Genomic DNA, 27,288 nt, shown 5'->3' with positions numbered 1-27,288 from the left:
CAAATCTGATATTGTTTTACCTTTTATTTGGTGTGTGGAAGGTGTGCGGAAGAGGGGGTAGTCTTATACGGCGAGTATATAACAAACTGTATTTTCAGTGGAAATGTTAGGGGGTCGTCTTATACGCCCAGTCGTCTTATACGCCGGCAAATACGGTAATTTCACACTGTAAACAAACTGTCTTAGGCCAAACTTGGTAAAGTTATAGATAGTATGTTTATAGAAAGTGTATAATAGCAAATATGCATTACTAAAATTACCACTTCTCTCATTCCTTCCTGAGCTTTCAAGTATGCATTTTCAAAAGCTTTTTGTTGAACCTTCAAAGGAAGTGCTTTCAATAACGTGGAAGAACCTGCTTGTTTCAAATCCTGAAATAATCTTTAAAAAAAAAAAAAAAGCAAAAAGTGAAATCATTTACCTTAAATCATACGTTCCAAAACATATTATAAGACAAAAATAAATCACTCTGTGAGACATACTAACAAACTAGGTCATCTTTCAAAAGCCTAAGAAAACCTGAAAAACTGCTTAATATTAGGGTCTTTACCATATACTCCATTTTCTCCTAGAACCAAAAAGGGTGTCAAAAGATCTTTTAGTTTATTGCCCAAAAGTGACCAGTCCTGAACCCAAACTAGTTAGAAAAGAAAAACTGTCCTCTGGACAAATGCCAATTAGAAGATGCCAGACTCCTATATCAACCTGCTCTAATATTTAATCACCCTGAAAGTGAATAGCTTAATGTGGTGATGTTACATTTAAATTCTCTTTTATGTGATGAAGAACAATTGTTCAGTGCCTTCTGCAAAATATCCTAGCATTTTTTTTTTGAAAGATTTTATTAGGTGATTGGGGGAGGAGAACAGCGTTGGGGAATCAGGGAATGGGAACAGACAAGTTGCTGTCCTTTTGTTCTTGTCTAGTTGTGGAGGATGTCGCTTCACTGGCCCCTGTTGGTATTATCACTGCACTCTTCACAGGTGAGGCAGTTGCTCGCCGGCCATTGGACGGCGGCTCACAAAAGCTCACACCCACTGCTGGCCAGCCCCACTGCAGCCTACGCTGTCGCCAGCGACTCTGGGCAGCCCAGCTCCAGGGAGAGCTGTTGTTCACCATCTTAGCTGTAGTGGGCGCAGCGTCACTGGCCCTCATGTGGGATCCAAACCCGGGCCCTGCTGCTCAGATCTGGTGTCCCAAGCCAACTCCTAACCAACGTGCCTTTCGGCCAGCCCATATCCTAGCATATTTAAGGACAACTCTTTAATCAATCTTGTCCTTTATGCTTTTTAAGTATTGAAACTTTTATACTTTTTGGTGTTCCTCTGATTCCTCCCGTTTCTCTAATCTCTCTTAAAATCACCCAACATTAGATATCTAACAAGCAAGCAAACAAAAAAATCAACGAATACTATGTTCATGCCATTCTTGAATTTATACATTTTTTAATCTTAAGATTGTTGGGCCGGCTGAAAGGCTCAGTTGGTTAAGAGTTAGCTTAAGAGCACAAGCTTGGAGCAAGAGAGCCGCCGGTTTGAATCCCACATGGGCCAGTGATGCTGAGCCAAGGTGAGCTGCCAACAGGTGGCAGGATGGCTCAGCGGGTGAAAGCACGTGCTCCTAACAACAAGACTGCCTTTTCGATGGTGGGCTACACGTGCCGGCGACTAAGGCTGAACTCGGCACCTTGAGCTGAGCTACCGCTCAGATGGCTCAGGGGATAGAGCGTGTGCTCTCAACAACAAGGCTGCTGGTTCGACTCCCGCATGGGATGGGATGGTGGCTACGTCCACCTGCAACTAAGCTTGTAATACAGCACCTTGGGCTTAGAGACCACGAGCTGCAGACGGCAGCCAGATGGCAACTGGTGCCCTCCACAACTAAGATTGAAGAACTTGGCTGGTTCCCCTCCTTAATTCCCCAACACTGCTCCCTCCCCCAATTCCATCCTAAAAAAAGATTGTTCAATGCCACCACTACACTGCTTTGTTACATTCAACTTAATGATCCCCTCAAACCCCATCTTTTTTAAAAGTCCTTTTAAAAAACTTTATTATAGTTATCGTACAATATTGTATTAGTTTCAGATATACAACATAGTGATTTGACATTATATATCTTATGATGAGAATACCATACTAAGTCTAGTAACCATCTGTCACCAAACAAAATTATCACAATAACTGACTATACAAAATTATTACAATACAATAATTGACTATGTTCCCCGTGCTGTACACTACATCTCCATGGCTTATTTATTTTATAAATGGAAGTTTATACCTCTTATTCCCTTCACCTTTTGCACCCATTTTCCCACCCCCTTCTCCTGTGGCAGCTTTCAGCTTATTCTTTCTATGAGTATAACCCCAGGTCTTTAACTTCAGTATGTATTTTCTACCCTATAAGGACTTGAAGTAAAGCACACATTCATTAGCAACCCTTACAATACACTATGGTGTTACTGAAGAGTCCCAAACCTGAGCTGTTAGACACAATTCTGATTTATAAAAATATTACTGTCAACATATTCAAACTATGGACACACTAGGTTGTCTAATACATATATTTTTGTGACTGCTGGAGCAATTTCTTTATAGTGATCTTTAATTATTGGTCACTTACATTTGAACAAATTTACTCAAATGATTTTCAGCTTTGATGTTTTTAAAGTATAATTTTTTTCAAATATTCACTGATTTTACAAAGTATTAAACATCTACCAAATATCAAGCAATGTTTTAGGTGAATATACAGCAATGAACAGAACAGACAAAAACCACTATCTTCTAGGAACTTATATCCTAGATAAATGTGTTAAAATACACTTAAAGTGGTGATAAATGCTATAGAGAAAAATAAAACAGAGCGGTGCTTTATTTACAGGGAGAGTAAGGTGGAATGGTACAGGTAGGTTATAATTCAGAGCTTTAAAATCAATTTGATAACCTGATAAACATTCAGTCTTTAAGAAATTAATATTTGCTTCTTCAGGTACTCAAAAATAAAACAGATCCCTGTGACAGAATCATTCCAGTACCTAATTGAAGGTTCACTTGAATAAATATAATTATAATTACCGCAATGTAAAATGTACTAATTTTTATTTTACAAACTCATATAAAATCACAGTAATATCCAGGGCCGGCCGAGTGGAGCGTTGGTTAGGAGTTGGCTTGGGATGACAGCTCTGAGTAACAGGACCCCGGTTTGGATCCCACATTAGGGCCAGTGACGCAGCACTCTCTATAGCTAAGATGGTGAACAACAGCTTGACCTGAAGCTGGGCTGCCGTGAGTCACTGGCGATGGCATAGGCTGCAATGGAAGTGCAGTGGGATGCCGTAAACTACCGTGAGTGGCCAGCAGCCGGCGTGAGAGGCTGGCAGCTGGCGTGAGCTGCCAAGAGCCACAGTGAGCGGCCATCCAGGGCCTGGCGACTGATCTGCCTCACCTGGGAAGAGCGTAATGATAATACCAACATGGGCCAGTGAAGTAACGTCCTCCACAACTAGACTGAAGAACAAAAACGACAGCAACTTGTCTGTTCCCCTTCCCTGATTCCCCAATGCTGTTCCCCTCCCCCAATTCCCCAATAAAATCTTAAAAAAAAAAAAATCACAGTAATATCCAAATACTGTATCTCCCATGAGTGGTAGTAGGCACACCTCATTGAACACAGCGCCACTTACTGGCTGTATGGCACTAAGCAAGTTACTTTATCTCTCTAAGCCAAAGAAAACTGGAGAAAAAAATAGTATGTGATAGAGTTGTTAGAATTAAGAGAAAACATAGCTGCCAGGCAAACACTATATGCCCAATAAGTGATAGCTATTTTTTTTCAATTTATTTTTAATTATAGTTGACATAGAATGTTAGCTATTTTTAATATCACAACTAGTAAGCTATGGACTGTGCAAGACATTGCATATCTGCAGTATTCCAGACACTTCATAAATTCTTGACTAAGTACCTATTGATCGACTCTGCAGCCAACATGCGAACTTGGTGGTCACTGTCAGCAAGAAATTGTGGAAATACTTCATTTACAGGGCTATCACTAAGAACAGCCCATTTGGAATAAGGATCAGCCTATGGGAAAAGAACAACTGAAGTTAACATGAAATGCTAAGAGAAAAAGCACCCATTAACAAATAGAAACAAAGGCAGCTTTAAAAATTTATAGAGACTTAACCAATACTTAATGTGGAGTAACTCACCTCAAGCAAAGTTTTCAGGCATTTTACTAGTGCCATTCTTACAGAGAATGTATATTTCCCCTCCTTTGTTAAGTACCTGAAATAAAGTGTTTCAATATCAAATAAGTATTCCAATAAAAGCAGTCAAAAGTAAATCACTGGACATTATGGTTATTTTAGGTTACTTCCAAAATTTATTTCCATGTTAAATTTAATTCTCATTCTGTGGTCTATGCCAATATTCTCACCTTCCAAAAAATTCCAGCTGAAAGAAAAGTTTAAAAAGGAGTTCATTTCAATGTGTACTATTAGGCTGATATCATTATGCCTCATTTGGGGGTTATCATACTTCAGCTAACCACATTACAGTAAACTAGCTTTAAAGGGAAAGACATTTTTTTAAAGTTTCTATTGTTATATCAAAGATTTTAAAACCATAATTTATACTGATTCAGAAGTCCTTATCAAGTCAAATGGTATGAAGGCTCTAAATTATACATATATGTGCTCCTCTATAAGTATCATGGTGTTGTCTCACACCGTGTCTATATGTGTGAAATAACCAGATAGTGCCAAGGCCAATTTGTTCATTTTAGAAACATGAACAATTCAATTTAGACTTGTTGCACTTTGTTTTATTCACCACACGTCAAACTACTGATTCAAAATTTGCAGAGAAATACACTAAGCACACTTTAGAAAGCCAAGCCTTATGAAAACCACAATGTAATTCTTCAGGCAATTAAGGGAGGAAACACAAATTATATTCTACTATTAAAAGATATATATAGTTACATTTAAGGATTAGAAGAAATCACAAATGTAGAAATGCAAAGTTTGCATCTGTATCAGAAATAGCAGAAGAAACACAAGAACTTCACAGACTAGTCTGTACCTACCAAAATGCTCTAATCACTGTTAGAAACTGTCCTTGAGCATCACTTGTGTTCTCAGCATCTGTACTGCCTTGACATAAGTTCGTCACTATATGAAGGGCATGGTTTAAAATTGTTTTACAAACTTCTTGGTCACGGCGATACAAAGAACACACATTGCTGTGGAGGAAAAAGTTTAACTTTAGAAGCAAAACAAAACACATCCGTTAGTTTATAAATTTAAAGTGAACAACAATATGCTTTTAATTTCTTACGATAGTGGTTTTAGAAGTTCAACAACATCTTCCATTGGCAAAGGATGTTCTTCTCCAGGAAGCTCCTTTAAAAGCACTAGATACTAAGATAATTGGGGGGGTGGGGGGGGGTTTGAGATATCAGTTTTTTTCTTATATCATTTACTTAAATAAGTATATATGTAACCATAAATTCATATAGACACATTCACGTGCTTGTGCGCGCACATGCGCGCACACAAACACACACACACACACACACACACACACACACACACACGGTGAATTTTTTAAACAGGCAGTATAGTAAAAAAACAAAAAGTGTTTGAAGTCAAACAGAGCTAGACTCAAATCCCAGCACAACTTATTACTTGTATGGTTAAAAAACTTGCCTTGTCTTGTGAGCCTTTGTACTCTCACCTGTAAAATGGGGATATAGCACTTACCTAGCCAGATTACTATGAGGATCAAAGGAAAGGAATGCAAAGATCTAGCATTTATTATAAGAGTTCAATAAATAATAGTTATCACTGTTGGGGTTAACAGCCTGGGAAAGAATCTGAAATTATATTATGTGTATGTCTCCACCCTCCCAAAGTAATGCTTGGTGATAGGACTTCAATGCTTAAAAACTCTTCTAACAAATTTTGGAAAGCAGAAACAATCAAGGAAGAAGTCAAATACCCTGGCCTATCTTCTTTTAAGGTAACTTGGTAAGGCTTTCTCTGGTACTATGACTATTTCTGTGAGCTGCCAAATAATTTTCTGGCTGTAGTAAGAAATCAAAATTGGGAGGCGGGTGGGGATGAGGGAGAAGGTAAGGGGATTAGAAAGCACAAATTGGTAGTCACAATATTGCCATAGGGATACGAAAGACACTTTGGGGAATATAATCAATAATGTTGTAAAGGTTTTGTAGGGTATCAGAAGGGCACTTGTCTTATTAGGGAGACCACTTCATAGACTGTGTAGATGCCTGACCACTGCACTGTATATCTGAAGCTGAAATGAATAATATTGAATGTCAACTATAATTTAATATATATATAGTCATGGGATATGGAGTACAGCATAGGGAATAGTCAATGGAACTGTAACAGCTATATAAGATGTCAGAGGGGCAACAGATTGGGGAAGGAGGGTTATCACTTTGTGAGGGGTGAAATGTCTAACTATTACATTGTTTTGTACACCTGAAATAAAAAATATTAAAAAAGAAAAAAGAAATCAGAAGACTTTTCCTATCATCTATATGTAAAAAAAAATGTTTCTTATTCTCAGATATTATAAAAGAACATTAAATTGGATCATTTTAAATATTTGCCATGAAAGTCATGTGTGTGATGTTAATGAATGCCTTGTAGTACATTTAAACATCAAAGCCTCAAAAAAAGCGTACAGCTCTCCCCATTGGTCAGGGCTGGAGATTGGACTACTGTGTTTGTCAGGACTGAAACCAGGGGCTTGACCAGCATGTTCACCACAGCTAGAACATGACCAGGGATTCTACCAGGGACTCAAGCTACATGTAGTCAAGAGATTCTGATTAGGGAATCACCTGGCACGTTTCCCGAGCTTGGAAATCACCTGTTACGTTTGCCAATTTGCTGGGACTAGAGAAATGACCTTGGACTCACCCCGTATGCTCGCTGGGCCAGGAGCTCTCCCTGCATGTTCACCAGTGTTAGGGCTAAGAGAGGGCTCACATGGTCAGGAGATTAGTTACATATCAGAATACTGAGTAAACAGATAAATTATTGAAGTTAAGTGGGAAGCCAGGTTTTTTACTTTTGGAAAAGGGAGTTACAAATACAGAGAAATAAACAAAAAAATCCCATGATGTTGGATTGGAATTGGAGATACCTATCATTACATGGACAGGCTGATGGGGGTAGGGCAGTGGAGGGATTACTTTTGTAATATTCTCACCGAAGTCTAAACCTAAATCTAATCATAAGAAAACATGAGACAAATCCAAAGTAAGGGATTCTATAGAACAAGTGGCTATACTACTAAAAAAACTGGAAAGTCATGAAAGATAAGGAAAGACTGAGGAACTGTTCCAGACTGAAAGACTGAACAGATCTGAAAACTAAATGCAATACTACAATGTTATGTTCCTGATGATTATACTGTGGTTATATAGGAAACTATCACTGTTTTAGGACATAGACACTAAAGTATAAGGGGCATAACATCTGAAATGAATCTCAAAATGATTCAGAAAAAAAAGATGTGTATGTAGAGAATGATAAGGCAATATGGTAAAATGTTAATTGCAGAAGCTTATGGAGGGAATGTTCTTATTGTACTGTAACTTTACCGCCACTGAAATAATATTAAAAAAAATTAAAAGAAAGTAAACTAAGATCAAGGCAAGATTCAGACTTCAAGTGCAATATTATGTATTATTTTTGCATTAAGAATCTGTGTTTCTTGGCCTAATTTAAAATAATTTATAATAATTACACCTAAAGATAATAAATCTATCCAAATTCCATCCAAGTTTTAATGGTTCAGTACCAACTTAAATTTTTTTCACAGCACATAAAAGAATTGTATTTTGTAACTAATCTCAGTTTCATTTCTCAAGGAAGCACTTTCAAGTCTTCAAAGGTACTATGTGATTCTCATGTCAGTCCATTACATTTAGCAGCAACATCAGACAGAACTTGAAGAACTGCTTCATTTCACTTAACTTACCATGTGTACGTACAGAGATTTAGTAGGGTCTAGCGTGCTAGAATCAATTAACATTAACAATTTCCTCCGAATATCAGCTGCTCTAAATGACACAGTATTGGTCTGAGCAGTAGTTACACACATACACAGGAACTTAACCATGTCTAAAAAAAGTAGATCTTGCTTTGACAGATGTTCTTCAGCTAAAGGACTCATGGCACCTAAAAATAAAAAGCACTTATTAAAACAAGAGACGGGCACAACTACCACCTACATTGAACATCAATTGAAATATTTTCCCCTCTACCAAAAAAAGTAACAAATAAATACAAGTGTATGGAAAACAATTATGGTGAAACTGATTACACACTAAAAGCTTCAAAATTCTTCATAAAAGGTTACCCAAGGATTATGTAGGATTATGTCATCAAGAAATAATCTATGGAAAAATCTCTACAGATAAACATTCACTGCAATGCTGTTAAATTATAGGGAAATAGGAATCTAAATTTCTGACTGTACAAAATCATCAAGTAAATTATGGTGTATATGTTAATTGGGATATTATGAAGCCATTATTAATAATAAAGTATGATTATCAATACAAGTAGCTGAATGAAAAACAATGCTTATAAGTAACATTAAAAGAAAACAAATATAAAAGGGCATTTCAATGTGGATGCTGCTTCCAATTTTCAAATGGTCTACAGAAAAATAATAGAAAAGGTTAAAAGTGATGGCATTATGGGTGCTTTTTCACTCTCCTGCTATCTATTTTCCAAATAATCTATCATATGATTTTCTTTAGTAATTATTTTAAATTTTTCCTATGTACAAAACTAATAAATTCAATTAAAAATCAGAGACTCTAAAGTGGGTAGAAAGGAACAATCCTAATAGACTATACTAAAAGAAAATGAGCATAAATTGGAATCTATGATGCCTCTTATATTGCCAAATCAATACAAAGAGGTAAAAGAAATCCCAAACAGTAAATATAGTTTTACCTATAGTAAGCTGGCTCTCTCCAGATTCATTTGCATCACTAACACTACTAGTAGGGTAATCGTTAAATGGGCTCATGGATGACTGATTCTCCATCTCCATTAGACTTTCATCACTGTCATCATTCTTTGACTCTACTACTTCTCCACAGTCAAGTGGCTTTTTGATAAAAGATGCCTTCAAAGAAAAACAGAAAGATGTTTCTTAAAGTTGGCTTCTTTCAGAAGCATGTTGTAGTTAAAATTCATCTAATCAAATAATTCAAGATTCATATGTATGAACACTGCGTATTATTTCCATTAAATGTCCAATGTTAGGAAAATATAGATACATAAATTGTAGTATGTCTATATAACAGAATAATATGCAAGCTTTACAAATAATTTCTTATACTAAGACATTTTGTACTACTTAAAATTGGTAAGGGTGTTGGAAAAGTATAAATTGGTATGACTATTTTGGAGGACAATGACTATATGCATCAGAAGTAAAATTCACATTCCTTCTGAACAAGTAATTTCATTTCTAGAATTTATTTTTCATCCTTCATAGGCACAAATACAAGTAGACAAAATATAACCTTTACTGCAGAACTCTTTGTAAAAAAAAAAAAAAGAAACTATTTAAAATGTTAATTAAGATCTGATGGGGTAAAAATAGTACAATACCATGCTACTACTAAAAAAAAAAAAAGTAAGATATAGAACTATGTAGTGACCAAGATTTATTATTTAATAAAAATAATCAAGTTACAAAATATTTTTTCACCATTAGATATTTCATATCTACTATGTGTCACAGGTATTGTTCCAGACAAAAAAGTATGTGTGGCAGAAGCCCATTGTATGGAAGAAAAATAAGTACCATAATGAGAATATATTGCTTGTCTGGCAAGGTTTTTGTTTTTATTTTTAAGGATACAGAATTATTTTGAAGTCTGGTACCGTGTTATACAGAACTAGGTATGAGCCTGGATGATGAGTACCTAATTGTTCATTCTGTTACCATTTATTAAGAACCTAAAAGGCAAGCACTATGATAAGTATCAATATTAATAAGCAATCAAATATATTTCCCTCAATCAAATAACTTTAATTTCCACATTTAAAAAAACATGAGATGACATATATTGTGAGATGCATCCTTAAGAGAGATTTCAATAAAAAAAAAAAAGCATCTTAGAATCAATGAAATATGGTAGTAAAACAGGAAGCATACTTACTAAATTTCTACAAATATCTGCAATATCATTCACTAGTTTTGATGTTAACAATCGTAGAAAAAAGCCAGATGCAATCTTACTTGGAGTGTGCTGTCATTACGACAAACAAAAAACCATGCAAACAAAGAAATAAAAACAATTATTCTTAGCAGATATTTTCTCTATCTTAAATGAAATGTAGATTTTCCTTTACACTGGAAATTCTCTATCATAGGAAGCATAGATAAAGAGTTATAAATTACTTCAGAAATACTAACATCTTTTCTTAGAGTACTAATAACTACAGCACATATCTTTCACTGTGCAAAACCAACATTAAAATACCAGCTAATGATCCTAAACATAAGTAAGCAATAATTGTAGCTTAAAGTTCATTCTTCCACTTTTCTCCTTCCACAATTATAACATAGAAAAACGCATTACAAAACAAAAAATGCTCATACTGATATATGACCATGTACTTAATATTAAGTTTCAAAAATGTATGCAATTATTATCAGCATGCTGGCCTGGCTCAGCTACCCCTCAGGCCTGCTCCAAATCAAAACAAACACTACACACAGTAGCACTCTTTTTACTAAATGTTATGTAAGACTCTCTTGGCAAAAGAGAGTAATGTACGTGCTGGAATTGTTTATCTTTGTGGTTGCTCACTATTCGTGGTATAGTGGTATGCACATCACACAGCTAGCAGTCAACAAATTTTTATTAAATGAATGAAAATATCCTGGGAGTAAGAGTCACTACTGTAGTATATAAAAATGGTAAGGTAATCTCAGAAGTCTTGAAATGATGAAATTGGTTTCATGAGGAATTCAGATTATTTATTGCTTTATTCTGAATACTACCCTTTATTTACCATTCAATTTAATTTTAAATTATTGTAAACACTTAAGCATGGACCAAAAAAACAATAACACCAACCGGTTATTAACCCCCAGGTAGGTTACACTGTCAAGTAGGAAGATAGCTTACCTTAGTACAGTTACATAAGCAGCTGGTACATAGATGCATCATATTTCTCAATGAAACAATTCTAGATTCCTCATTTGTTTTATTTTTAAACAGAGTGATACTTTCTCCTGCACACTGCATCAGAGACTATTAAGAATAAAAGCAGGAAAAATCCAAATTCCAGTTAAAATTAGTGACTGCTTTTTAAAGTTTTAAAGGTAAATTTAAGCGCTTTAAGAAGTTATACTTGATTTATAGTACAATTCAAAATGAACAATTTTTTTTTTAATGTCAAATCTTACACTCTATTCTTACAAATCACACAACTGACAGTGGTGGCCACAGACAAAAATAAGTTTCATGCTTAGGGTCCACTTGATTAACACTCTCAGTCAAGGATTCTGTAGGATAATTGATTACAGGAAAAACTTTCAAAAGTACAGATAAAAATCAGTATTCTTGTTTATGAGATTAAATTTTAATGTGATATTATTTCAATTACTATATAGTTGGCTTAAAATAATTTTGAATCTTAAGGAAGGACACATAGTATCATTTCTTCTGAGACAGAATAAATGAAAGAAAAAGGGTTAACCTACATAAAATTTATTTTCCAAACAAATATGCCAATTTTCCCAACAATACATTTCATTCAAATTAATCCAGAATTTGCATAAATTCTCCTACCTTGGCTTTGTGGAATAATTCTGATTTATACGCTTCCTCTTCAGTTATTACACCCACATAACAATAGCAACCAAGAACACCCACCAAAAGACTTGAACACCGGACAAGTGTTTTGGTATCTGTAGTCTTAAAATAAAATACAAATAAAAATATATGTAGTTCATAAATAATTTTGAGTACTCTATGATTATCTCTTGTAAAAACAAATTTTATGTATGTATTAAGAAACCAAAGATCAGTTAATTAACAGTGGCATAATTCTGATCATCTGGGAAAAACATCTAAGAGATCCCTGCAGAATTGTGACAACCAGGATTCTCAGGAAAAACAGAAGTATCACCCAATGGCCAAGTAAGATATCTCCTCTTAAAGTGGCACAGCATACTGTACATATGGCCCTTAAGTATCTGAGGTAGGAAGGAAAGAAAAAGCTGATAGGAAATAAATGTCTCTAACTTTAGAACATAATCAGAAATTAAGATTCAGAGACATTAAAAGGATACTGTGAGCTTCTGAAGAACAAAAACCTTGACTTATTCAGCTTTTTAGATTCCACAGACTAGCATGAATACTGTTGCAAATAGATACCACTTAGCCAATTTTATTGAATTATGTAAGAATTTGAAAAGATTACACAGAAAAACAATTTCGAATTTGTTGTTGCTATATAGGAAATGGCATTTTAGTGGAAAACAGAGAAGACCGTGTGTATTCCTTTGTAATGAAAGTGGTTACAATTGTGATCCAGAAAAATGTCAGTAATTAAGAGTAAGGCAGATGAAATAGGCACATTGTCCCTTTTCTGGTTCTTCGGCTCACTATCCCTGGCTACTGAATTCACTCATTTGAGTAGCTTTTAGATTTTATTTTATTCAACAAATATTTTATCATCTATCATGTAAGAAGGCAAAGATACATACATAAAAGGTTGGGCAATTAAGTTCTCGAACTTGTTGCAATGATGTTGCTAACCTTTTTTGATATCAGAGGGATTATTCATTATGAATTTGTACCAACTGGACAGTTAACCAAGTTTACTATTTGGAAGTGCTGAAAAGGCTGCATGAAAAAGTTAGACAAAAACAACCTGAACTTTTCGTCAATAATTTATGGCTCTTGCATCACGACAATGCACCAGCTCACACAGCACTGTCTGTGCGGGAGTTTTGAGCCAGTAAACAAATAACTACATTGGAACACCTGCCCTACCCACCAGATCTGGTCCCCAATGACTTCTTTTTTTACCTGAAGATAAAGGACATATTGAAAGGAAGACATTTTGATGACATTCAGGACATCAAAGGTAATACGACGACAGCTCTGATGGCCATTCCAGAAAGAGTTCCAAAATTGCTTTGAATGGTGGACTAGGTGCTGTTGGTGGTGCATAGCTTCCCAAGGGGAGTGCTTCAAAGGTGATCGTAGTGATATTCAGCAATTTGGTATGTAGCACTTTTTCTAGGGTGATTTTGCGAACTTAGTTGTCTAACCTCGTATGCCCTTTAAGGAGCTTATAGCATGGTTTAAGAGATATTTGTGTATAAAAGATATACACAAATTTTGGTACAAAGAAGATGCTGTCACTTAAAAATAGAAATATTAAGTACGATTAAAAATTAAAAGATGGGGCCGGCCGAGTGGCACGATGGTTAAGAACTGGCTTGGGATACCAGAGGGCCCCGGTTTGGATCCCACATATGAGGGCCAGTGACACTGCCCTCTACAGCTAAGATGCTGAACAACGGCTCAACCTGGAGCTGGGCTGCCGTGAGTCGCTGGCGACGGCGTAGGCTGCAGCCCCTGTGGCAGTGGGTTGCCATGGGCTACCGTGTGTAGCCAGCAGCCAGCGTGAGCGGCCAGCAGCCGCAGTGAGCGGCCGTCCAGAAGCCGGTGACTGATCTGCCTCGCCCAGGAAGAGCGCAATGATGGTGCCAACTTGGGCCAGTGAAGCAACGTCCTCCACAACTAGACTGAAGAACAAAACGATAGCAACTTGTCTGTTCCCCTTCCCCCAATTCCCCAGCACTGTTCCCTTCCCTCCAATTCCCCAATAAAAATCTTAAAAAAAAAAAAAATTAAAAGATGAATTATTATGGCTGAGATTATCTAAGAAAGGCTTTAGCAAGGATTTTGACATGCAGATTTGAACATATAGAAATAGGTAGAAAACATGAGGGTTTTGGCAAGAGAATAACACATGTAAAGAGAATTTAAGAGGACAAAGAAAATGATATGAGAAATTACTAGATGACCTCTAAAATTTGAGTGACTGCTAGTTCATTTATTACATTTATTAATCACTCATCCCTCTTTAAGCACCCCAAAAATTTATTAGATCAGTTTTAACTGTCTCGTTTTCTGTTATTGTAACATATCTCTTCACTGTATTGAGAAGTTCTTTTTTATCAAATAATTGCTATGCTCAAAACCATTATTGTTCTCCACTAACCCACCCAAAAAATTCTACTTCTTTAGTGTCTAACAGAATTCTTGGTACAAAGAAAACATCAAATTATTATTCATTAGTTTTCATTTTTCATGCTGTATTCCCTACTTACAGACATGTACTGTTGCTCACTTTGCTTTTAAAAGTAAGTTTTTCACCATCTTTAGAGCCTTTCCTGCCCATTTCTCCTTCCTAACAGTCTACCAAAGTGGAATTAAATATAGGCTTCAGTTCTTTTTGAAAATCTCACCTCAGATGAGTAGTCATTTAGAAGTTGTTCTGACAATCCCAGAAGATAGCGATCCAGTGATTCCTTGAGATTTTGGTGGACAAAAAAGCCTGTACTGGATTGGTGCTTTTCTACAGCACATTCTTTCACAATGGTTAAAAAATTCATCTTGTCAAAAGTAGTCTGAAGAAATAGTTCTTCAACTGCTGAGAATGAAGGCTCTTCTTTATCTTTTTGGTGTTGCTCACTTCAAAAAAGTTAAGATCTTTAATTCATAATCAAATTACCTACTACTTCACCTTCATGTAGAAGCAATATATTACAAATGAAAATATTAACTTAGCGTCTACATTATTCAAAGACTGCTTATACAATATTATTCTTTTAAATGCTTCTTCTCTTCTTTGGACTTTGATACCGACTTGTATTAAATTTCATTATTACTAATAGACGGACAGAAGAAATACCAGTTACAATTTCAAAGGCAAATTCAGAAAGTATTAAAAAGAAAACAACACCAGATATAAACACATTATTTCCCTTTTTTAACCTTTGATTTCTCCAAAATGTAGGATTTTTTTCATCTATGCCCTCTTGAAGATTAGGAATCTTTATGCCAGTGAGTCATTTTCAGTCACAGTGATAAATATAAGCCTTTGAGTCAATCAACTAAAATGAGGTGTTTAGATTTATTTTTGTTTTCTCTTTCCTCAATTATCATTAGTTTTTAAAGCTAATAGTCAGATTTTATTTGACATATTAAAAATGGGTCGTATCTTTCAAGAGGTCATTTCACATAATTTTTTTGTTCTTAATTCCCCATCATAACCATTCTACTTCTTCCATTAGCAAATGTCACATACTATAAAGCATTAAAAAATAGTAAACTACATCTAAATTTACAGAACATAAATTGCAGTCATTGACTTTAAAGAAACTTTTCTCTGGCTAACAGTTGTGATTTTTTTTTAAATTGACCAATTTAGTTCCTAATTTTTAAATACTCTGCTAAAATTACCATCTTTGTAATTAAAGCTATATCTTAAAATAACAAAAAACTCTTATTAGATAACATACCATTCTGGCACACTCTGGAAAAAATTCATTGCAGCTTTAGAGTTTTTCATAGTTAGACTCACAAGAATTTTCTCCAGTGCAAGATGAGGAAAATTACTATAAAGGAAAATAAAAAATCTTCACTTAAAAGACCAAAAGTATTCTTTAAACTTAAACATCCATGTTTAGCTTTAATACTGCCTTCTAAAATTTGGATCCAAAATTAAAATTGCTTTCATCTATACTGAATTTTTTAACATCTGAAAGAAGAATTTAAGGAGCATACATTGTATGTTACTATTGTTTTCAATACTGCCTAGAAGCACAATCATGTCCGATTTTTAAAGCTCTTTCTGAAATAATTATGAAATTAAAGTGAAAGCCCTAGGATCCAGAGGTGTCTGTCCTCCAATCATCCAGTTCCAATTATTGATTATGGAAAGGTTAAGTGGACAAGCTGCTCCTCATCCTAGTGCTTAAGTCCTATTTTTGTCTTTTTCTCATTTCTTCCCTCCACTGATTTACATATTTCACCCAACAGATACTGTCGTTATGATTTCAGGATACACCTGAGTTGGACCTATCTATAGAAGATCACAAAGGGACACATAAGTGGGTCAAAAAGTTACATACATGTTCTTCACGCACATCCCCCTTATTCTCATTATATAGACAGAGAGACAAGGGCAGAGCAAAAGTACCTGGACAAGGATCCAGGCACAAAAACACAGAGCACAGTAAAAACGAAGGGACTATTTAATTAGAGCTAGCTCTGTGAAATCCTACATTGTCACTGTGAAATAAAGCCATCTATTATAGTATCAAATAAATAATGGAGTACACCTTACAAAACAAACCCCCCAAAAACAGCAGCATGCTAATAAACTCAAATCACCTGTAAAGAATTGGAGGTAGCTCTGTTCTGTCTTCAAAGTCATCCTCTAACTGATAGAGTAAGAGCCATTTCATTATCAATTCCTTTAAAGAAAAACTTCTATTTATTTCACATATATTCTGCTCCATTCCCATTTTTACAGTTTCTGGAACTACACATATGGTCAGTGCCAAAGTCAAACAGCATACTGCAGGACTGTAATAAAGCAAAAGATGATTAATGTTAAAAGTAGCCTTTTTGAGGGGCAGAGATCTTGTCTACCTTATTTACCACTGTGCCGCCAATACGTAGGACAGTGCCTGGCACGTGGTGGACACATACAGACTTCTGTTAACTAAATGGACCCTTCTGTATATGTGTACATATATGTATATATGTATATACAAGATGTATATGTATATATATACAGAGGGTGCCAAAAAAACGCATACACATTTTAAGAAAGGAAAACTGTAGTAAAATTGTAATACTCAATATATACCGATACCAAAAGATGAATACAAGTCATGTTTGACTTCTGCAATTACAAGAGGTACTCCAAGTGGTTACCATCAGCATCCAGACACTTCTGATTACAGCGAACTACTAGTTAACCAACGCTGACCAAAGTGTCTACTTGTATACATTTTTTTGACACCCCTGGTATACATATATGTGTATGTATATGTGTATACACACACACACACACACACACACACACACATAAATATAACAACTGCAAAATCTGATACAATACATAGTCAACTTACCATGAAGGTTTGCAGGCCGACCCAGTAAATAACTTCCAGAATTCTCTGTCAACCTCAACTAAACGCCCTTGAATTATGGCTCCAAGTAAGCCAAAGTTTTCAGCTTGTATTTGTTCAGAACTTATACTGCGAAAGATAACAGACCAAATTTTAATCCAGTGTTTCAATAAATCTGACTTTTGTGAGCTTTCTAGGTTCGACTTCTTGCCTTGACACAATGCAAATTCTGTAAGGCATCGTAACACATATGGTGTGCGTTCCCCACGTCGCTGTTGAGGAAGAAGCTGGTATAGTATCATCAGTAATGGTGACAGCTCACAGTTAGGTAAATTTGCAGGATATTTTGATATTAATTGGGTTGCAATCTGTAACCTAAAAAAAAAAAGTATAATTAATTAGAAAATTATTCAATTCCATTGACAAGCTAGAAGAAAATAAACACATAGACATAGTACCCTTACAATATCCTAATTATAGTATCACTATCATCATTCTTCATACTACTCTAACAGTACATTGGCTCTTAATTTTCAATTTTCATTAGGCCCTACTTTCTAAAGTGGCAAGAAGATTGACAACTTTTTGGCTAGTTGAGTAAACGATCGTATTTCCATTACACAAAAACTTTAAAGAATAACTAAATTAGCAATATTCTACTTCTGATTTATTACACCCATGCCCCCAAAACTGTTTTTCCTTGACATTAATTCAGTTAATTCAATAAATATTTGCAGTGAGTTCTCTAGAGTGTTTGCTACTCAAGAATAGGAACTTTATCCCTAATGCTTGGCACACAGCAGGTGTTCAATAAATAACTCTTGACTAAATGGATAAATTAAACAATCTGAAATAGGCACCCTCAACTACATAAAACAAACATGAACTTAAGCAATAGGTATCTAAATCAATACGCTTTCCCCCACAACTCAATTATATTTAACTACTCTATCAACATGGTAAAAATCAAAAGAACACTAAGCAAACAGGCTGAACTAGATAGATTCTAAAGATTCCTATTGGACCTAATATTTTGATTTCACAGAATTTCACAACTTATTTAATTATTTAAATAATTGTGAATGCTTCATGAAACTAAAGAACATAGCAAATAATAAAAGATAACCTTCTATCATGGCATAAGGTACAAATTATTCTGTGACTTCTGAATGCTATCTTTAATTTCTTCCTAATCAAATTCTATTGGAAGGTGCTGTACACACAAATCTCGTTGTGTTGAGATATACAACTCAGTGAATTCCACGAGGCACACACTGCTGATTGCCTACCCAGCAGCCAGTCTCCCTTTCTCCTTGTTATGGCAATATGCTTCAGAGAAGTGGTCCTGTCCCTGGCCCTGACAGATGAGCCATGGTGGTTGAAATCAACATGTCCTGCAAATCACCTTCTCCTTTGTCAGTGACTTGTTTGGGAGCAGCAAAATGACCTAGTACTGCCCAATTAGATGAAAGAATTCTAGTGGAGGTCTTGTGAGAACAACTAATAGATAATACTGAAAGAAAAAAAAAAAGTAATATTTTACCAAGGCACGAGTTCAAAATCATTCTGTGACTTCTGAAGATGATCTTTTATTACGTCCCAGCCTAATTCTATTTTCCTCTTTTTGCATGGTACACTATCACCACTAAATTCTCTTTGTGTGGTAGTATAAGACTGAGAAATCTCCAAAGATCTGGTATCTTCATTAAAAACCTATAAAACAAAAAAAAGAAAAACTTGGCTTTTGTTTTCTAATAGTGCATTAGGAAAAAATGTTTCTCCTCAAATGAAGATACACGGAAGTCATAAAGCAAGAGTAATAAAATATAGAAATATATAAATATAATATAGTAGCATACAAACATTATAGAGTACAGTGGCTCTCTAAAAAGCAAATGTTACTAAGTAAAGTTTTAGTCTTATTTCCTGGTAACATTTACTAAGAGAACCAAGATACCGAAAAGTAAAACAATAACTTCTATTTTCAAAGGAATCAAATAATAAATTTAGCATTAAGAAAATATGTAACATGTGAAATTATCTAGGATGTTAATCAAATTCCTGGGGAAAAAAGTTTTTCTTAAGAAACATTAAGCCATCAGCTGATGAATGGGTAAATAAAATGTAACATGTCCATACAACAGAATATTATTCAGCGATAAAAAGGAATGAAATACTGATTCATGGTATAACATGAATAACCCTTGAAAACATTATGCTAAGTGAAAGGCAGACACAAAAGACCACATATTATATGATTCCAATTTATGAAATGTTCAAAACAGGCAAAATCCATAGAAACAGAAGGTAAATTAGTGGTTGGCTCTAGGAACTGGAAGAAGTGGGGAATTAGGACTGACTACTAATAGGTACAAAGTTTAATTTGGGGCTGACGGAAATGTTCTAGGATTAAATAGTGGCGATGGGTGCACATGTTGAAAATACTGAAAACCACTAAATGGTGCATTTTAAAATAGTGAATTTCATGCTATATGATTTCTAACTCAGTAGAACAAGAAGAAGAAACTTTAGGGTTAAACTTATCTCCTATAATCTTTTAAGAATGGAAAAGTTCATCATCAGTTTTCACTATGTTTATATATATGCAGAAGAGTTATCTTTTAAGTCAGAAGGGCAATTCTAAATACGTATGGTGTCTTAAAAGTAGTAATTTTACAGGCTTTTTATCAGAACACAGGTTTTCAAAGCCCAGTATAAGAACAATTAACAGGAAATTTCAAAATGTAACAAGATTCACAATACCTGGTGACAAACATCTGCCATCAATTCAATCAAATTTTCCTTGACAGCAATATTACGAAATCCTGTAGAATATTTCCCTCTGCTTCCTAAATGACTTATCTCATTAACTAGCAGATCATACAAGTTGTATAAGATACTTCTCCATTTTCTTGATTCATAAGCACCTGTAATTCAAAAAGTTATAACTTATATATATACCCCATTTGTACTGTCAACTGCCACAATACTATTCCTCTGTTAAGGTGGAAACATCAGAAGACATCTGGTCCAACCTTCTATTCAGTACTAATGCTTCTCTGACAACATCCTTGACAAGCTCTACTTCATAACAGCGTACATTTCACACTCAGTTAAATGTATTTGTTATAAGATTCTTCCATATTCTCATTTTTCTCAAATCAATTCAAAATCTCAAATTTTCCCGAATTTCTTCTTTTTCCTGAGGCAAATACAATGAACATATCTCCTCTTTTATATGAGGACCAAGTTCTCCTTATGTCTTTGTTGAAGAGAAAAACATTACCAGTTCCTTTAACTGTTGGGTTGTCGGAAAAGTCATGACGTATTTTTTCTGTTTTTCATTGCAAAAATGCGTCATGACTTCTCCTACAACCCAATAGTTAGTGTACAAACAATATGTTATCCAGCATTCTCATCATCCCAGTCCTCTTTCCCTAGACACACTCCAGTCAACTATGTCCGTCTTAAAATGTTGACTCTACAAAGTCTGGTGAACATAATACTCCCAACTGCAATCTGTATGAGGAACAATGGGCTATTATTTCCCACAAACAAAAAAACCATGAAATTTATTAATTTTATTAATGTAGCCTAAAACTATATTAGCGTTTCTGGCAGCCTCATCCTCCTTGCCAATTTTCAATTCATCCTAAATATGCAGCTAACTAAAATGCTACATACATCATACCATTTCCTAATAAGCCTAATTTTCATCCTGGTGCAAGTTAGATGAAAGATGAAAAACTAAGAAAAGCCACCATTCTTTGACTCACTGTAGTTTCATGGGCTACAAATACATCTAACCATACATACTAGAAGAACTCATGAAACCATACAGAGCTACTTTTGATAAAAAATGGCTGTAATAGTTCTCCTCTGTTTTACCTGCTATTACTCAATGTAGCATGATTTCTTAGTAAGCTCATTAAGGTAGCCATGATGAATTGGTCCTTAGGCTAGCACAAGCCCTAAGGCAAATGTTGCCTTGAGCATGAGGAAACATTCTGTTCCAATTCCACCCAGTAAAGTTCCTGTCTAGTGAATGGAGCTACACCAAGCACTACTTTCTTGGTGAAAGACAAATGTAAAGGAATCAAGGGTGAATGGGTCATTCATTTCTGGTTTTCCCAGCAAACAGAGGCTTGGAGTAACTATGAGGTTTAAGACTATATGTATGTATCTTTCTTGGGAACTGACTGGCTGTTTTCAGTCCACATTTATCTATTTCATCTTCTAATAAAAGCAATATGTGGATAAACAAGATCTTGCCTTCTCGAAATTCTTTTACTCTTAGTATGTGTCACATCTCCTAGCAACTCATTATTGCTGCATAATCAGCTCCTAAAGGGACCAGTGTTTCCTATTGGTTTGTATTCTTCATAGCATTGAACTAATAAATGGTAAGGCATAATATGACTTGGTACGACAGCTTCAAATTCTAAAAAATTGTGTGAAAAATATTATCATGACTAATATCATTACCAAGCACAGTAATCCCAAGGAAGGTCATAACCTTACCAAATACTGATTTCATACTTAAGCATTTATGTTTCAATGAAGAAGCAAATTCAAAACAGTAAAAATTTCCTTTATACCTTTATCTTGGGTTTTGGCTCCCTTTGGATGATGGATATAAATTTGCAGTTGAAATAATTCAATAATTACTTCTTTTAAGGAATCGTTGAGTCTGTGCTGAGTCGAAATATAAAGCAAGGAAGGAAGAATTTCATCTCCTAATTCACACACTTGAATTCGAAAGTTAACAGCCAAAGTCTTGAGGAAGATAATAAGTGCTGCTAAGATATGATTTAGACCTGCATAGATCTTCTCTTGTCTGTGACAGAAAATAAACAGACTCAGCTTGGTATAATCACGGCAGGGGGAATACACAAAGTAAAGACAGTTATGAAGTTGCATACTGAAAGAAAAAAAAATCTAATTTTCAAATAACAATAGGTTTAGTTTTAGAACTATTCAGAAAAAAAATCACAGCAACACTACATAGCAACAATAAAAAGCTCTTATTTGGTGCTAAGAGATTACTCTTGTTAGCTCTCCCTGCTACTGAAATGCTGTCTGAAATCATACAAAACTGATCTGTAATACCTACCACTTATAAAATGTTTCACATTATAAACTGAGTTTACCATACAAACTTAAGATAATGATTCTTCAAAATACATTATTTTATTTTATTCTTATCCTCAAAAATGGGGAAAATGAAACTACTTAGAGGATATTTAGCTTTTCCTGTCATTAGAAAAGCAAGACAGGATCTCCCACTAGAAAGCATCATTTCATGTCCTGCATAATGTATATTTGGGAAGTGATGGACCTGACCAATACTTGCTTTGGGATCCACTAGTTCTACTATAATGAGCCAGTTTCAAAAAAAATTGGTAGTATTTTTAGTTACTGAATCTAAAACATAGTCTTCCAAGATCTGATGAATTTTCAATATAAAACAAAGCAAAAAGAGATTAGATTACCTTGCATTCTGAATAGCCTTTGAAAAAAACTCCAAGAATTTGGAATTTAATCCATCAGTTTGGGAACAGCATCCTTTAGTCACAGCTTGAATTATTCTAGCCACTAAAACTCTATTAATGTCTTGTGAAGGTTTAAGATACAGCTTGAAGTACACAGAGAACAATTCTTAAAAAAACCAACAAAAATGCATTAGTTATATTTTTAAAAAGAAAATTAGTAAGTCATTCAACTTAAATGTCATAAATTTCAACAATCTCACCTATAAAAAAAGATTAAAATTATACTAACTTATATTTAATACAGTAAAAGCATTCCATTAATCTTTTATTGTATTTTATATAAATTGCCTTCAAGACAGGATTCAGTCAGCAGAGAACGTAAACACCAGTTTAAGAGCCAGACTTCAGATAAGCTCCTTCTCTAATCCTATGTTCCTCCATCTAGGCCTAACAAAGCACTTGACACAGTACGCACTCGTTTTGTGGTTTTAATGCTGTAATAATGATTTATTTCTCACAGCAATAATAGTAGCCAGGGTACCTTCATTTTTGCATAAATTCCTCAATCCCAAAGGCAACATAATGAGGGACAGGTGACAGAAGTGCAAATGGGAAGATACATTACAGAAGAGAAACCCCAAGCTTTTCATAATGAATAGGCTGCAAGCAAACCTGTCCTTTGCTCTGGAGGAAGCCATTAATCATGTCTTCCAACTCCTATACAAACCTCCAGTACAATGCTGAAAAGGAGTGGTGAGAACGGACTTGTCTTGTTCCCAATTTCTTTTGTGCAAAGTTTTAAATTATGAATACAATTTCTTTCATTGTTATAGAGCTATCTAGATTATCTATGACACAATGGGTGAGATTTGATAGTATGTGGTATTAAGGAATTGAGCCATTCAAATTCAATTGTCCAATTTATGTGCGTAGAGCTGTTCACAGTATTCCCTTATTCTTTTAATAGCTACAGGATCTGCAGTTATATCCCATTTCATTCCTAATGTGTGTCTTCTCTCTTTTTATATTAGTCACTCTTGCTAGAGGTTCTAGATTTTATTCAAAGAATCAGCTTCTTGTTTCATTAATTTTTCTCTAGCGTTTTTTTGTTTTCAATATCATTTATTTCTGCTTGATTTAAAGTTTTTGGGTTTGTTTTTCTAGTTTCTTGAGATAGAAGTTCAGATTAGTGATTTGATATCTTTCCTCTTTTCTAATGTAGACAACTAATGCTATAAATCACCCTCTCAACGTATCTTTAACTGCCTTCCACAAATTTTGGTATGTTGTAACTTTCATTTTCATCCAGTTCTAAGTATACTTTGATTTTGATACTTTTCCTTCAACCCATGAATTATTTAAAAGTGTTGTTCATTTTCACAAAACTGTTGTTCATTTTCACAAAAATATTATGAAAGAAACAGAGTTCTAAGACAGAAAATAAAAAGAGAGGAACAAATTTAGAAAGAGCAATCAGAAAGTGGCAGTGACATTTAAGCTGAGGCCTAAAGGATGAAAAGAAAACAGCCATACAGAGGGTAGCCTCTGACAAGGGAAGGACAAATGCCACAAAGCAAGAACTTGCACTCTGGATAAAAGTGTGTGAGGTGATCCACACTAGTGTCAGAACAAAATATTAGAACTCTTATTTTTTTTTAATTAAAATTACAAACAAAAATTAAGATTTACTGATATTTAATACAGATATTAACAATGGCCACTTTGAAAGACAGTTTGGCAGTTTCTTACAAAACTAAACATACTTCTACCATACAATCCAGCAATCAGACTGCTTGGTATCTACCCAAATGATCTGAAAACTTATCTGCACACAGATGTTTATAGCAGCTTTATTCATAATTGCCAAACTTAAAAGCATATCAAAATGTCCTTTAGTAAGTGAATGGATAATTAAACTATGGTACATCCAGATAATTAAATATTATTCAGTGTGAAAAAGAAATGAGCTATCGAAGCATGAAAAGACATGGATGAAACCTAAATGCATAAAACTAAGTGAAAGAAGCCAATCTGAAAAGACCACACATGACTACTATACGGTTCCGATTATATGACATTCTGGAAAAGTCAAAGCTTATGGAGATAGTAAATTCAGTGGTTGCTAGGAATGGGGGAAGAGAGGGATAAAAAGGTGGAGCACAGAGGATTTTTAGGGCAGTGAAACTAACCTGTATGGTACTATAATAGTGGACACATGTCATTATACATTTGCCAAAGCCTACAGACTATACAATACCAAGAGTGACCCTGATGTAAACTGTAAACTATGTGTGATATGAGGTGTCAGTGTAGGTTTACTGATGGAAACCAAGCTAACACTTTAGTGCATGCAGGATGTTGACAGTGGGTGAGGCTATGCATGTTTGAGGTCAGGGGATCTACAGGAACTCTGTACTTTCTGGTTAATTTTGCTGTGAATCTAAAACTGCTCTAAAAAAATAAAATCTGTTTTAAAAAAAAGTTTGGGAATAACTTGGTTAGAGAATCCAAGTATGGCCACTATAGCTACAGAACAGAAATGAGAAGGATGGGGTGGGCTGTTAGTTGAGTTAAAAGGTCAGAGAGGTAGGTAGAAGCAACACTATGTAGTGATTCCAAGGAGTCCACATTTTATGCCAGGTATGGAGGAAAGCCACTAAAGGTTTTCAACTTCCTACTTTATTAGAAAAACTACTGATATCTTCTTCCTTGGAACAGTCCTAGGTCTCTTGCTTTGGAGCCCCTTCTTCGCAGGAACATACATAATCAATTTTTCTGTGTGTTCACCACTCTCTCTATTAAGTCCTTCCAATTGTATTTATATTATACTCCAGTCACTCTCATCTTTAACAGAATCCCTCTTTTCCTTCCCCTTACAAAAAAAGCTTTTGAATGAGTTATCTGTATTTGCTAAATCATTTCCTCACTTGTCACTCATGCTTTCACACCAGTCTTTTATAGAGTTCAACACCATCAACCAACTGACTATAACTACCAACGTGGACCCTGAGAAAGTAGATACCTACCAAGAAGGCTCCTGGTGGCTAACTGGGCTCAAATTTAAAAGCAGAGCCTAGCAACTGTTTCTAAACAGGGGCCTGTCATGTAAGCCACACTTTAGGGAGAAGCCTGCACTGAACTGCCTGCCTGCAATGTGTTCCTGTCATCTGAGTCAGCCCTTACAAAGGAGTTCCTGGAATCCTATTTCAACCAATAAGATGGAGACTGTCCCCATGCAATAAGAGCTGTGCAGCTACAATGCTATTAGGACCTTCACCAACCAATCAGAGCGGCTCCATTCTGATGAATCAAGACAGTGCTTTTGGGACCAATCAAACTGCGAAGATTTGGAGTCCTCATATGCTTGAGGATGGACCAGGGGCGGGGGCTTCTCTCTGTACAAGTCAGCTCCCGTCAAAGAGTGTGCTTTCATTTTCCACTGAAGGCTGTGTTTCCTGGGCTGAAACTGTAACACCAAAGATGTTTCGCCAGAGTGGAGCAGAGCTGAGTAGACTGGTACAAAACAGGCAGAGCAGAGCTGTCTTGATGGAGAGGGGCCTTGCCTATGGGCCACCTCACAGCTGTGCTGCTTCATAACAGAGCTGTAACAATAGTGAGCTGTTCCACAGCCGTACTATTTTCAGAGCCGTGCTATATAACTATTGAGCTATTTGCACTGAATAGAATTTCCTTCTTCACCACAACCCAAAGTGGGCATTCCTGTTGGCATTGAATTAGCACCAACGACCACAGGTTACACCATTTATAGAAATAACCCATTAACAGCAGATACACTTTCTTTTCAAATGCATATGGAACACTCAAAAAGGTGCATGCACCTTATCCTAAATCATAAAAGAAATCATAACAATTATAAATAATCAAGAGTATAAAAAGTTATGTTCTCTGACTATAATGTAATTAGGCTGGAAACCATAAAAGGAAAACAACAAAAACAAAACAAATCTCCCAAACAGTTGGAAATTAAACAACGCATTTCCAAATAATCCATGGGTCAAAGAGGTAGTCTCAAAAAAAAAACTAGAATATATTTTGAACTGAAGAAAAATGAAAATACAACATCATCAAAATTTGTGAGCTATGACTAAAGCAGTGTTTAGAGAAAAACGTATTATATTGAATGCATGTATTAGGAAAGAAGCTCTCAAATCAACGACCTAAGCTTCTACCTTAAGAAACCAGAGAACAAATTAAACCCCAAACAGAAGAAACTAATAATAAGATCAGAAATCAATAATGGAAGAGGCAATATCACTACCGGGCGTACCCATATTAAAAAGATAAGGCAATAACATTCAAGATCAACTTCATGCTCATACATTCAACTACTTAGGTAAACTGTACAAATTCTAAAAACAAATTACCAAAAGTCACTGAAAAAGAGATACATAAACTAAATAATCCTGTACTATTAAAGAAATTGAATTCATAGTTAAAAATCTTCCTTGGGGCCGGCCGAGTGGCTCAGTTGGTTAAGAGTTCGCTCAAGAGTTTGAGCTCTGAGCAACAGTGGTTCAATTCCCGGC

At 35.2% G+C, this 27,288-nt stretch overlaps 1 protein-coding gene across 4 annotated transcripts in view; it reads right to left on the bottom strand.

Moving 5' to 3' along the window:
* The window catches only part of ATM (ATM serine/threonine kinase), a 115,657-nt gene that overhangs the window by 78,347 nt on the left and 10,022 nt on the right, over positions 1-27,288 (bottom strand). For all 4 annotated transcript variants that reach the window (XM_019624133.1, XM_019624132.1, XM_019624130.1 and 1 more), the window contains exons 7-24: positions 22,742-22,907; positions 21,848-22,086; positions 20,013-20,176; positions 18,793-18,962; positions 17,253-17,624; positions 16,504-16,698; positions 15,630-15,725; positions 14,574-14,799; positions 11,878-12,003; positions 11,212-11,337; positions 10,237-10,326; positions 9,017-9,191; positions 8,031-8,230; positions 5,349-5,431; positions 5,098-5,253; positions 4,220-4,295; positions 3,973-4,091; positions 261-381 (exon numbers count right to left, since the gene is read on the bottom strand). In XM_019624133.1, the coding sequence (XP_019479678.1) occupies positions 261-381; positions 3,973-4,091; positions 4,220-4,295; positions 5,098-5,253; positions 5,349-5,431; positions 8,031-8,230; positions 9,017-9,191; positions 10,237-10,326; positions 11,212-11,337; positions 11,878-12,003; positions 14,574-14,799; positions 15,630-15,725; positions 16,504-16,698; positions 17,253-17,624; positions 18,793-18,962; positions 20,013-20,176; positions 21,848-22,086; positions 22,742-22,907 (2,900 nt within the window). The remainder of the gene's footprint in view (positions 1-260; positions 382-3,972; positions 4,092-4,219; positions 4,296-5,097; positions 5,254-5,348; positions 5,432-8,030; positions 8,231-9,016; positions 9,192-10,236; positions 10,327-11,211; positions 11,338-11,877; positions 12,004-14,573; positions 14,800-15,629; positions 15,726-16,503; positions 16,699-17,252; positions 17,625-18,792; positions 18,963-20,012; positions 20,177-21,847; positions 22,087-22,741; positions 22,908-27,288) is intronic.

The sequence above is a fragment of the Hipposideros armiger genome, unplaced genomic scaffold (genome assembly GCF_001890085.2).
Source record: "Hipposideros armiger isolate ML-2016 unplaced genomic scaffold, ASM189008v1 scaffold_580, whole genome shotgun sequence".
NCBI lineage: Eukaryota > Metazoa > Chordata > Mammalia > Chiroptera > Hipposideridae > Hipposideros > Hipposideros armiger.
This window is presented reverse-complemented; position numbering and strand designations above follow the sequence as displayed.